Source organism: Cadophora gregata (assembly GCF_030347475.1).
Source record: "Cadophora gregata isolate MNR1 chromosome Unknown scaffold_1, whole genome shotgun sequence".
NCBI classification, from domain to species: domain Eukaryota; kingdom Fungi; phylum Ascomycota; class Leotiomycetes; order Helotiales; family Ploettnerulaceae; genus Cadophora; species Cadophora gregata.
In genome coordinates this window covers 3,986,885-4,000,270 of record NW_026695924.1, presented here as the reverse complement: position 1 = coordinate 4,000,270, position 13,386 = coordinate 3,986,885, and the positions used below count along the sequence as shown (strand labels likewise).

The following is a 13,386-nucleotide window of genomic DNA, read 5'->3' as shown; positions in this document are numbered from 1 at the left end:
AAAGGTCTCGCAGTGAGTCAATTTTGTCAACGGGATCACGGGATTGGAGTTCACTCTTTGAGGGGCCTTTACGACTTTCTATATTGGAGAGGCTACGTAACGGCGAAGGTGAATGAGACTGGTGGCTTCTACAGCTTCAATAGTGAATTTCAAAAATGTATTGCTCGCTCGAGGCAAATCTTGAAGAAAAGCAAGATGGCCGGGTGGGATTGTGAGATGCGGCTTGGGGATGCTAAGCGAGAGGCTGGTGCTAGCTTTCTGGCGCAGGTTGAAGGGAAGGAAAGTGGAAAGAGTTTATCTTATATTTCACGTAAAGCTCAGGTCATGAGAAATCACCAATGCATAAACCCAAGACTGTGATGTCTTTCATAGAATTAATTCATTCTGCACTGTATCTGACTAAACAATCAAACAATAAACACAAGAAGATCCTAGGCAGCGACCAAGTCGCAAGTCCATCCCAGATTAAACACCCATCCCATCCCGAGCTGACAATAACAAAACGAGATAATGACAAACGATAGTTATGTAGGTAGATAATAAGACAATTTGAGCCAAATATATGGCAAGAAGGTAAAGGAAAAGTCAAGCGAAAGTCTTAGCCTTCCCCGATCCGAGTCCAATCCGATCCAACATCAAAGAAATAGCGTAGAAATATTTCGCCGACCTGCTTGCCAGCATTACACCCATTATCCAAACACCCCATAAAGCCTCGTACCAAACTCCACTTTCCTCAATTCCATGGTCCTCATGCCATCAACCACTCCTCAACATTCATTCCGCATCCTCCCCCTCCATCTCAAACGGCACCTTCTCCTTCTTCCCCTTCTTGCCTCCACCACCGACCTTCTCTTTCTTCTCTTTCTTTTCCTTCTTCCCCTTCTTCTTCTTACCTCCAGCCCCACCACCACTCTTCTCCACCATCGTGCCTCCCTCGGAGAACACAGGGCTGGTAGGACTAGCAAGCGCAGACTCAGGTTCCGTCTCAGTTTCCTCACGACTGAATCCGAAGTCGGCGGGTGAGCCGAGATCAGGAGATAGTGGGCCCGGTGAAGTGATGGCTTTGCCTTTGTAGGATTGAGTAGGGAACGTGGGCTCGTCGAATTCGGACTCTGGAGAGCGAACGTCGTCGGTTTGAGCGGCGGGGTTGGAAGCTAGTCGCGCAGACATGCCTGGTGTGATGGGGACGGCGAATTCGGAGCTGGGTGAGACGATTTCGGAGTCGCGCTCAGAGTAGGGATCTATCGGAGACGTTGACCTGAAGGGTGGGGTGGTGTCGAGTTGGAGGTGATGACGTAGGGTGCCAGGACGGGGCGGCGTCGTCTCGGGTGAGTACTGACGTTGGATGAAAGGTGATGATTCGGGCTCGGGACTATATCGCTGTTGTTGAGGAGAGCTGTACTCGTCCTCGAATGGTTGAATTGGTGATCGCTGCCTGGCAGCTGGGAAACCTCGATCTAGCTGCAAATGGGGCGGTAGAGTTCCATGGGACTCATCGAAGCGTTGAGAGTCTACAGGCGATCGTTGTCGCAAGTCAGAGAACTCCGGCCCGGGACTGTAACGCTCGTACTGACCAGCTCGGTAGTCGTCATCATCTAGTGGCTGCAGTGGAGACCTTCGACCGAGACCTCTGGAAGCGAATCCAGTGTCGTGAGGAGATCTAAAGTCATCATCGTCATATTCTTGGGCGGGATGCTGACCGGAAAGGTTTCTAGGTAGCATTGCGGGCTCATAGTTTTCTTGCTGGTAGTCAAAGCTACTCTCACGTTGTAAGCCGTGGGGCCGAGAGGCGGGATCGCGTTCAAACTGTGGAGACGACGGATCATAGGAAGTATCGGGTTGGCGGCTATGGAATGGAGATTCCTGTGTCATATGTGGTAATCCATGAGCATCATATCCGGTTCCAAGTGACATGGCGTCATCCGAGTCATCAAATCGTTGCTGAGAATGTTGAGCGGTTCCAGGGAATACAGGGAACGATGGCGCGGGAGTAAATTCGGGACTGTCGAAAGGCTGATTTTGGTTAGGGGTCCTCTGTCTCATATCTGAAAAGGCTGGGGCGTTGTATTCGGACGAAGGAGATATCACATCGTCCGAATCCTCGTAGTCTCTCTGCTCGAGACCTTGACCAGTTCCTGGGAATGATGGGAAAGTCGGTTGCGGAGTTTGTGTGTCAAACTCTCGCGTTAAATCATGCCTTGCTGCGTGACCTGGTGCAAGTTGCCTCGTGTCTGAGAATACAGGGGCATCATATTCAGAAGTAGGCGACATTACATCATCTGAGTCTTCAAATCGTTGCTGGCCAGCGTGTTGGACAGTGGCCGGGAATACTGGGAAAGTTGCTGGGGGTATCGCGTCAGAATCTGGCGACCTAAACCCACTCTCGTCTATAGACTCCATGCGGCCATGCGCGGGGAATGTAGGAGCATCAATCTCAGCTTGTGGTGAGAGTACTGACGCAGGTGAAAGCAGGTTGTCCGAGTCCTCGAAAGGATTGGATCGAGCATCGTCGAGAGGTGTGGCATGCCCGGAGTCTAGATCCTGGTCTCCAAGGAGATTATGTTGAGCAGATGGGAAGGGAGCTTGTTCTATCCGGTAACTGGTGAAAGGCTCGTCGAGATCTAGGGCATTGGTAGGTGATTCGATGAAGGGTGAGCTGGTTTCCACGGTTTCGTGAGTGGAAAGAGGCCAGTTCGCATCCGAGGAAGGAAGAGCCTCATCGTGTTCAAAGACATCAGGTTGTGCTTCTACGGCAGTGTCCAACGAGGGTAAGGGACTGTCAGGAGGATGGTCACCCTGGGCTAGCTCAATGGGAGAGGGTCTGGATATTTCTCCATCGGACTGGAGATCGCTTGTTGATGGTTCCTCAATTTCTGGGTTTGGCAGGTCCATAGCATGTCCAAGTACAGTTGGCGCATGCTCGTCACCCTGCTCTGAGGGTGCTCCACCAGTTATTGGGTCATCCTCGGATTGGTGCTCGGGCTCCCGAACTGTTGTGCCTTCAGGTATGTCTTTGTCGTCCGATATTGCGGCTGGTTCGGCTTCAACTTGTGGTTCGGTCTCCACGTGCTGCTCTAAATCTGGCTCTGCAATCTCCTTCGCAGCCTCAACTTCGAGGTGACTTTCATCGAAAATTGATCCATTCGCTATTTCGTTTGCAGATGTCTCAGCAGTAGGTTCATCTGCCTCTGCGTCAGGCTGCATTGACTCGTCCGCAAGGGCTTGCGAATCATTAACGACGCTTTCTTCAACAGCAGCTTCAGGAGAAGGAGCTCGTGGCTCTAAGCTTTCCTCATGAGATTCTGCTACCGGCTCTGGCTCGGTAGGCGTCAACTCGGTCTCAACAGCCGCGTCTCCAGTATACAATTGCTCATCGGCTGTCGTGTCGAGTTTAACGTCCTCGTCAACTTCCTTCTCTTGCGGCGAATCATCATCGATCTCGATCTCCTTAGCCTCCGCAGCGTCCTCGACTGGCTCAGCAGCGGGAACAGAATCTTCAGTCGATTGTTGAGCGTCATCGACGACATCTGGGAGAGAGTCTGGCTCGTCGACAGAAGCCTCTTCAACATCCGGGGTATATGTTGGTAATTCCGCTTCAACGACTTCCTCTGCGGTCGAAACCTCACCAGAAATTTCATCTGTCACGGGCTGATCCTCAGTCAGTGCTTCGGGTTCGACAACAGCGTCTGCTTCGACGATAGGTGCTGGGTCATCCTCGGAGGTTTCTTCTTCATCTACCGGGGCAGTGATTTCAGGCTCAACAATAGCTGCATCGACAGCCACAGATTCCTTGGAAGGTGAATCGGCTTCCACGACTTCCTCTTCCTTCGGCAACTCTTCACTGTCATTCACTTCAGGGACCGCTTCAGGCTCGTCAGCAGAAGTATCTTCAGCAGCTGGGGTTTCAACTGGTGATTCAGCTTCAACGACTTCGGGTTCCTCTGCGCTTGATGCGTCGTCCACTAGTACGGGCTGGTCCTCGACTGGGGCTTCGCGGTCAGCAATACTCTCCTCCTCGGTGATAGGCGACAAGGCACCTTCAGGCTTCTCTTCTCCTTCAGAGACGACTTTAGGTTCAGCAACAGCCTCTACAACCTCTTCTGCGATTGGCAAGTCTTCGTTAGAACCGACTTCTTTGATTCCTTCCACAGTCTCAGGAACTGGCTCAACTAGGTCCCTCGACACGACTCTCGAGAGCGTTGGACTTCGACTCCCACTCCAGGCACTTCCAAACCAGGCACCTTCTGCCATTGACATTTGTTTTGCCACAGCCCCAGAAGGTGCAACCACAGAGCGCGAGACAGCATGGTCTTTCAATTGGTCGATGCCGATGTCATTGAAGTGGACGCCACTGTGGAGAGTGGTGATGTGCGTGTTGTTCTCCTTGATGTTGCCGTCAAGAGCCTCGAGCTGAGTGGAGAGGGATTTGATGTCCTGGCTTTGTTGCTGTAGGGAAGCCGAGAGTGGAGCAACATCAATGGCTTTGACATCTCCATCCAGAGTTGTGATCGATTCCACGATTCCGGTACCGCTAGCATCAATTTCGGCTTTGAGCTCATCGCTTAACGTGGTGATGCTTGTAGTGATAGTGGTATGGTTGATCTCGATCTGAGCTGCTAGGGTAGTGACTTTCTCTTTCGTATCCTCCACATTTGCGGCACTGGTCTCGATTAAAGCTCGTACGGCTTTGACTTCATCGAGAACGGCTGAGCTGGACTCATCGTCGTCTTTTGACAAGAGGACAGTCGCTCCTGCTCCGGCTGCACCACCGACTGCCAGAGCACCAATGGCTGATGCGAGATTGGAGTGGGAGTCTTTAGTCTCAGCGTGCAGGTCCTTAACCAGCGCGCCGTGGGAAGCGACATCAGCTTTAGAGTCTTCGAGAATAGACTTGAGTTCAGAGATGTTGGTGAGGATATCAGCATGTGATGTGCCTTCCTTGATGGCCTCTAGCAATGGGCCATGTGAGGTTAGCAATTCATGGGATTGCTGTATAGCCGCGAGTATCTCTGGGTTTGGATTTGCTGTGCCTTCGTTGATTGCAGAAAGAGTAGCAGTTTGAGCTTCCAATGTAGTGAGGATAGATTTGATCTGCGTGTCTAGTGAAGAGAGGTCGCTGCTTTCTGCTGCTGGAGTAACGCCAGGCTGTATTGACTTGAGTTCTGTAAAGGCTGCTGTGTGAGATGCATGGGCATCCTGAGAAGCCAATGTCGCTTCTTTGATTTCTGACAATGTGGCGGCGTGATTGTCGTTGAAGCCAGATGTTGCTTCTTTGAGCTCAGACAACGAGGTAGCATGAGCTGAGTGCAAGTCTCTCGACGCGATAGTAGAGTCTTTGATCTCGCCCAGAATCGTAGCATGTGCAGTATGCGATTCGAGAGACGAGGCGGACTGGTCTTTGAGCTCCGTCAAGATTGCAGTATGAGCAGTATGGGACTCATTAGAGACACTCGTCGCATCTTTGATTGCCGATAGAACCGCAGTATGATCATCAAGCTTCGTGACAATATCTCCGATCTGTGCTTCTAGTCCTCCAAGATTAGCACCCTCTGCAGGAGTAGCGTCAATGGATCTCGACTTGATTTCGTCCAAGGATGTGGTATGAGCGGCGTGAGAGTCGTTGGAAGCAGCGGTGGCATCCTTGATAGCAGAGAGAGTTGCGCTGTACTCCTCCAGCTTCTCTACGATACCACTGATTTTCTCTCTTAGATCGCCAAGGTCAGTCGACGCTCCAGCAGGAGCAGGTTCGATGGACCTGGACTTGATCTCATCCAGAGAAGTAGTATGTGCAGTATGCGACTCATTAGATATGACAACGGCAGAGTGGATCTTATCCAGCGCAGAAGTATGGCTAGAGTGAGAATCACTAGAGGCATGCAACAGAGTCAGTATCTCGTCATCGAGATCAGCTTCTCTAATCTCCGTGAGGAGATTTGTTTGATTTGCCTGGGTTTGGCCTATATCGTGCAGAGCAGTGAGTATTTCTGCTGCGACATCTTCCTTGATCTCGTTGAGCAGGTTGGTGTGCTGCGTGAGAGTCTCAATGATGATTGCGAAAGGCCCATCTGGTGTCCCGCTATCACTTCCCTCCGTTGGCACGACTGCTGTACTTTCTGGGTAGTTCCTAGCCTTGATCTCGTTCCATGCTGCGCTGTGTGTCTCCAGAGTGCTGATAATAGATCCGATCTGGATTTCGAGAGCTGCGAGGCTCATGGGGTCTACAGCAGGCGCGGTTGGGATGCCAGATGATCTCATACCTTCTAAGACGTCGGCATGTGTGGTGGTGGCAAGCTTGATCTCGTCCAAAACTAATGAGTGGGATCCAGTGCTACCCTTGATTTCCTCCAAGACAGAACCATGTGAATCCAACTTAGAAACAAGGTCGGTTATCTGTCTTTCAAGACCAGCACTTCCACCTTCCGCGAGCACTGGTTCGACACTACGAGACTTGATGTCCTCCAGAACAGAACCGTGGGTCTCAAGTGCTGTTGCATGAGCTGTGCCAAAGGTCTTGATCTCATCCAAAACGGACGTATGAGCCCCACCAGCTGTCTTGATTTCTTCCAATGCAGCGCCGTGGCTTTCGAGAGTTGTGATGATCGCACCAATCTGACTTTCAATACCTGGAGCATCTGTGGCCTCGGCTGGCGAAGATGAGTGCAGAGACCTCAAACCCTCTAGAGCGGTTCCGTGACTCTCTAGTGCAGTAATGTGGGTACCAGTCGAAGTCTTAATCTCATCCAAGGCAGATCCGTGACTGTCAAGAGTAGCAACAATAGCAGCGATCTGGGTATCCAAAGCTGAATTTCCGCCTTCAGCTGGCACCGTAGCACTTAGAGTCTTGATGCCTTCAATAGCAGCTCCATGATTCTCGAGAGCTGTAGTATGGGCGGTAGCGGATGTCTTGATCTCGTCTAAGAGAGGACCGTGACTTTCAATCGTCGTGGTTTGAGTCTTTATCTCGTCCAGAGCTGCTCCGTGCTTCTCAAGCGTGGCGACAATCGCAGCGATTTGACCATCCAGGTCGGCATTACCTCCTTCGGCCGGTGCACTAGGACTCCAAGACTTGATACCCTCCAAAGCCGCTCCGTGGCTTTCAAGAGCGGTCGCGTGAGATCCACCAAGTCCCTTAAGTTCTTCTAGAGCTGAAGAATGCTCATCAAGCTTGCCGACGATCGTGGCGATATGAGTATTGAGATCGCCGGTCTCTTGGGTTGGGGCGGACTCGGGGCTGATGGATTTGATTCCCTCCAATGCAGTAGCATGAGAGCCACCAATTCCCTTGATCTCGTCCAGAGCAACAGTATGAGCGTCAAGCTTGGCAACGATGGCGTCTATCTGGGCTGTGAGATCACTGGTATCGACCGAAGAATTCTCTGGCGCAACAGATTTGATGCTTTCCAATGCTGTACCGTGACCTTCAAGTGCAGTAGCATGGGCTCCACTAAGACCCTTGATCTCATCCAAGGTAGCGGCATGGGCATCCAGCTTTGTGGTGATAGCACCAATCTGAGTTGTGATATCACCTGTATCGATAGGCGTGGATTCCGAATTTGTAGAGCCTGATCCTCCCTTAATCTCGTCCAGCACTGCAGTATGGGTGTCGAGCTTGGCAAGTATCGCTGCAATTTGAGTCAAGAGGTCGCCAGCATCAGCTGGGGGCTCTGCTGAAGTCGATTTGATGCCCTCGAGAGCAGCAGTATGTGTTCCACCGAAGGCCTTGATCTCTTCCAGTGCAGTACTGTGCTCATCCAGCTTTCCGACAATTCCAGTGATCTGAGTGCCCAACTCCGGGTTTACATCGGCACTATTAGATTTGAGACCTTCCAGTGCAGCCGCATGAGCCGCATGCGACTCGTTGGACTGTTTCACTGCAGCCAAGATCTCCACACTTGGATCCTCGGCCTTATTTCCCTCGATCGTGGTAAGAACGGTGTCGATTTTGACTCCCAAGTCGCTGTTATTCGTAAGACCTGCTGCAATGTTCTCTTTGAGTGCTGTGAGATCAGTCTGTATTTGTTCAAGAGCAGATGAGTGGTCAACACTGCCGCCTTCTGAGACAACAGCTGCTGGCGCAGAACCGAGAGATCGCTCTTTGATTTCTGACAATGTGGTGGTATGGAGCGCGTGAGAGTCGTTGGATTGTTGTAATGCTGCGAGAATTTCTGGATGTGGTGCCTTTTCTCTGATTTCACCTAGCACGGTGGTGTGTTCTCCAACTGCTGCGAGAACATTTGTGAAACCTTCGGCATTTGAAGTATTACCAGCTTCTACACTGGCTTTCAGAGCTCCCAATTCTGAGGATATGGCATCAATCTTCTCAACTGTGTCGGCATGTCCCTTCAAAGCAGCCAGGTCTGTAGAAATAAGGTCCAGCTTTGTGGTGTGTGAAGATAGTAGATCGGTATCTGGCGCCGCTCCGGATCTTTCACTGATGGTCTGAATGTTCTTTCCCAGATCCGCTCCAATAGCCTCGATGATTTGCCCAATATCCAGCTTCAATTGGTCCAGTTGGGCCTGGAGGACCGAGGAAGTGGTAGTTGCTTCTTCAGAAGCAGACTTCAACGAGTCGATACTCTCTTTCGTGGGTCCTACCGAGGCATTTAGTTCACTGACTCCTTGTGCCAGTTCCGCTATTTTGGTATTATTCGTTTCGATGGACTCGGAGATTGTTGCAAGTGTCTTCGCGTGATGTTCCTCCATCAACTGTCTGAACTGATCAAAGTCCGGCCCGCCAATTTCCCGTGGTCTTATAGCCCCTTCCACTGCATCTGCAGATTTCTCTCCATCTGCCGGTGTGCCTGGTGCAACATATGTAGAATCGATGAATGACTCTCTTCTGACTGCCGCAGCTGTTTCGGCATTTGTATCCATCCGCGACAAAACATCCTCCACACTCTGATTCGTTTTCCTCAGGAGCATCTCGTGTGAGTAGACTGCTTCCACCACCGGCTGTATGGTATCCAAGGCCGATTTTATTGAGGGTTTGATGAGTTTCGCCAGGTTTGCCGCAATGGCAGTTTGGAACGCCTCGCCATTGATTGCTTGATCAACGGCATCTCGTATGGCGTTGGGATCCTGCGTAATGAAGCCAGTCGTATGTAGCGGGCTGTCGACTTCAGAGTCTATAGCGGTAGGACTTCTGACTTCCTGATTGGCACCATTACCATTACTATCTGCAGTCGTCCCCCGACCGGATTTGCTGAGTTTGCGGGTTCCCTCGAAGGATTTGCGTCGGCCTTCGAAAGAGGCACGAATGCGTGAAGTTAAGGGAGGGCGTGAATTCGGCGCCATGGTGCAACGAAGGTAGAATAAAAAATACCGTAGACGGTGTTGACGAAGAGAAAAGAGAGAGGAATGACGCGCTGAAGGAGAGAGAGACTGTGGAAGAGTTTTTACTTTGCCAGAAACGCAGACAGATCTACCTTGCCCACTGCGATACTCACCGTCCCAATAAATGGCATCCTAAGCTGCACTGCACTGTGCTGCGCTGACCAGTCCTATGCCGGCCCTTACCATAGTTGACCCGCACCCGCCAGCTGGGTATATGGCGGTGGTGATATAGGAATGGATGCTTAGTTGTCGAAAGTTCATGCGTGCTTGTGCTTGATCGCCAACAGCATCGCGAAGTGTGTTGTCGGAAGGGCCTGTCCAGTCCACTTGGTCAGGGGCCGCCCGTCCAGCCGGCAAATTAGTGGAGCGACGTGTTTCCTATGGCGCCGGTTGGCTGAAGGAAACCCCTGAGATTTTAGGGTTGGGTAGCCGGATTATCTGATGTTCCGGGGTGTCGGGCAGCATCAAGATCGAGATTTGAAGCTTGTGCGCTGGACGGGCAGTGGGGGCATGATCTCATTTGATACCTGCCCGAAATGATGCCATGCTTGCTTCTGATCTGTTGTCACTTTTGACAAGTGTTAAAGATTGCTGTCGTAAGTTCTAGCTTAGCTTACTCGTGGTCATTGTGAGGTGGGATGACAGCGGGAGTGCAAATAGGTAGTGATACACTTATTACCATCGCAGTTGAAGAGTCGTGCGGAAGCAATATCAACGAGTCAGTTGTATATTGAACAATACGCCATCAATATCATATCTACTATGAAATGTAGGGCAATTCGATCATGAAGCATGCTTGCTATGACATCTGAAAATATAGCATTTCACAGCAGAGTCTAGCAACTGGAAAGCATAGCGGGGCAGTGAGTCGCTCTCTCATGCGTTCATTGGAATCCATACCGAAACCTTTTAGAAAACGGATGAACAAACGGGAAACTCGCCATATATAGCTCGTTTATCGGGAAGGTCTTTCAAACCTTTTGCCGTCACAATTCATGATGCATAGAAACAACACGGGATGGAACGTTGGAGTGCATGTCGGGGCAGTGAAGGCTTGATCATGCATAAGAACTGGTGGGAAGGAGAGACGATGAACAGGAAAAATTCTGGCTATCTCAACCAGTGACAGACACAGTTGATTGTGTATCTTGATTTAACCAAAAAAATATATTATCTCATCTGAAGGGAAGCTGGGCGATGCTACAAACAAGACGCAGCTAGACAGACGATCGGCGGGCCTCGGCTAAAATAGGGGCTTTGCTCATCTGCCTTCCACCACCGCCGCCAGTCTTCACAAAAGAGCAAGCGCAAAAACAACGACAAAAAGCAAACCCGTCATCTCGCTCACCCACTTACCGTTTCCAAACCCCAAACCAAGCTTCCCTTCAAACCACAATATACGCGTTTATAAGGCCCAGGGGTCCATATAGTCACGCGTTTCAAAACAGTCTCACCGCGCCCTCACCCGCGCTATATCTCTCAATGGTATGGTTCGCGCCTTCGCCATAATTGCCGACATATACGTCGCATTCTACCGTGTGAAAATAGATTACAGAGCGGCCAAAGCTCAACCATAAGGTATTCTCCGAAGCGCTCACACGCATATCGATCAAGCCAAACCAAACCAAACCAGATCATTCAGTTCGAGGAATGGATTGGATTGGGCCGGTTTCTTTTGGAACGATGTTCAACAGGGCAACGCGATTGGTCAATCAGAATTGTGCATGATTGGAAGGGTGAGCCAACCGAACGGGTCGTCAATGCGTTCCATGACGGGGAATATTTGGGGTTTTATTTCTTGGGAGAGAGAAGCACGAGGCTGAGGCTGAGAGGGTTTGTACCGCGATCTGGAATACTTTGGGTCTGGTAAATTGGACGTTTCAATAGGTGAATGGCTTCAAGCCTCTTGCTTGGCGAGGGGTGCAGGGGGTTCAAGTTTGGTAGAGGTGGATGGTCCTTTCCTTTGATTACAAGAACTGAAACATTAATTCATTGTCCAGTGATAAAGATAACATTCGAATCCTTCAACGGTTATGGTGAAGAAATCTTGGCTTCATTGGAGGCTTGTTTCGGTCAGTTATGCATGATCGGAATCAGTGTCCCGCCAACTGTAGCCGAGGATCTTGTTTTCAGGTAAACATGACTATTTGAGAGAAAGATTGTTTCTCCAGGGATTGGATGATGCATTTGTTTGCTGCCTCATCTTTATTACAGGGCAGTTTTACATCGCTGGTACCTGTTGTTTTGCTCTTTGACTAAAAGAGTTATCACAATAATTAACACTCGTTGACTCTTGTCCAGGGCAGAAGATTGCAACAAGAGGAAGCTGCGAACTTAAACAGACATGCTGAGCTTGGGAATTAAGATCAAGCTCAGTACATGGGCGTGAAGGGCGGCTTGGAATAGACAATTTTGTAGTTCTTTCAGCTTGTAACACTAGCAGGTATGAAGACTTTACCTTCAAACTCGTCCAAAAGTCAGGTTTAGTGAAGTCTCCAAGCGCTCACAGCATACCAGGCTCAGTCGTTCTACTATTCAATCTTTCGTCGATCATATTTCTGTGGTAATCTCAACAAGGATGCTCTCTCAAGTCAATCGTGGGACAGGCCCTGCCGGAGAAGAGTCATTTTTTTTTAAGTCACATGACGTAAACAACATGTTCTGGTTAGTTTCGTGTTCGACAGCCCGAGCTCTTCGATTGACAAAGAGAGAGTTCGCCTCTTTGAATTTCCATCGTTGGTCAAGTATCCTCAACGTGGACCAAAGTAACCAACGCAGTTTGCGACCCACATCACCCTTGCCTTGGAAACAGCTTGAGGTTCTGCTTCCGCAGCAGTCTTCCTCTGCTATCAACAGCCTCAGCTTTCTCACCTCCAAAGCCACGCTAGTGCTTCTTATTGGCCAAAAACACCAAATCGCGAATCTCTCTCAGTACATACATCTTCTCGATGGCAACTAGTCTCCGATGAGGACAAGACGACATCTTCACACTCTACGAGTGGCACCGAGTCTTCCAAAACGAGCATCAATGAGATCATGAAACCAGTCCAGGACATGTTCGAGGAAGAAAACCGGCCATTCACATTGATTTTACATGCTACTCTGCATCAAGATATCGATGTGAACAAGATGGCCGCTCAGGCTCGTCACCACCCTCCTTCCATCGCTCCGGAAATGCAAAGTCTGCAAATGGAACAAGCACCCAACTTATCCTCCGGCCAAGGTACAACAGGACGTCTCGAGCCGCTCGCCAAATCTGGTGACCCACCAGGCACCAAACTCCTCCTATTGACGGAATTGTCAAGCGCCACATCCAGTTCCCCAACCACTCTCGCAACCACTCTCCCACCTCCCCCCAAAAGGTTCACTCTTTTCCCAAAATTCCCGTTTGAGCTGCGGCAGATGATCTGGCGCGAAGTATTGGTAATGCCACAAGTCTTATCTTTTGACCATAGTCTGAGATTCGGACTCACGCCCATGCAAGAGATAGAAATGTCCAAAAAGTACGAAGGACAGCTTGAAAGTTGGAGTACCCTGGTTACAGTTTCTAAAGAAGCTCGAACAGAATCACTGAAGGTGCGGAAGCCATTGCAATTCCTGACTAGACGAAAACCCGGTTATGATACGAATGTCAAGCAAAAAAGAACCTTGTGCTGGAATGGCGAACTGGATATTGTTTGGTATTCAGACCACAATATTCTGCGGTTTGTTCAGTTCGGTATCCCACTCGTCACAAAATCAACACCACCCAATCTCTTTCCTAAATTGGCCTTTAGTCTAGATACTTGGCATCAAGCTCTGTTGGGTGACGCCCGAAGCCTTCTCGGTCGCCTTCGAAGATACGGTACGTACGAGATTATTCTTGTGGTAGGCAGTTGCACAGCTTTTGAGTCCAAGCAGACTGTCTTCGTTGAACCTCGTGAAAGTCTCACCACTATGGTGCCTGTCGATTTGCTTTGCCACTGGGTTTCGGAGTCTGATGATCTATGTAAGATTACTTGGCAGATGCTTAGCAAAGTTATTCTAAATGATATCCACGCCTGGCAGTTGGAA

General features: G+C 50.0%; 2 protein-coding genes across 2 annotated transcripts; one reads left to right on the top strand and one right to left on the bottom strand.

Moving 5' to 3' along the window:
* Positions 1-605: 605 nt before the first annotated feature.
* On the bottom strand, positions 606-9,836 carry ONS95_001303 (uncharacterized protein). Its single transcript, XM_058494495.1, has one exon. It carries the CDS (start codon positions 9,292-9,294, stop codon positions 775-777), a length of 8,520 nt encoding a protein of 2,839 aa, XP_058364700.1. The 5' UTR covers positions 9,295-9,836; the 3' UTR covers positions 606-774.
* A 2,533-nt stretch (positions 9,837-12,369) lies between these two features.
* On the top strand, positions 12,370-13,346 carry ONS95_001302 (uncharacterized protein; the record flags this gene model as incomplete). Its single annotated transcript, XM_058494494.1, has 2 exons — positions 12,370-13,177; positions 13,327-13,346. 2 exons carry the CDS (start codon positions 12,370-12,372, stop codon positions 13,344-13,346), a joined length of 828 nt encoding a protein of 275 aa, XP_058364699.1.
* Between the last annotated feature and the right edge of the window lie 40 nt (positions 13,347-13,386).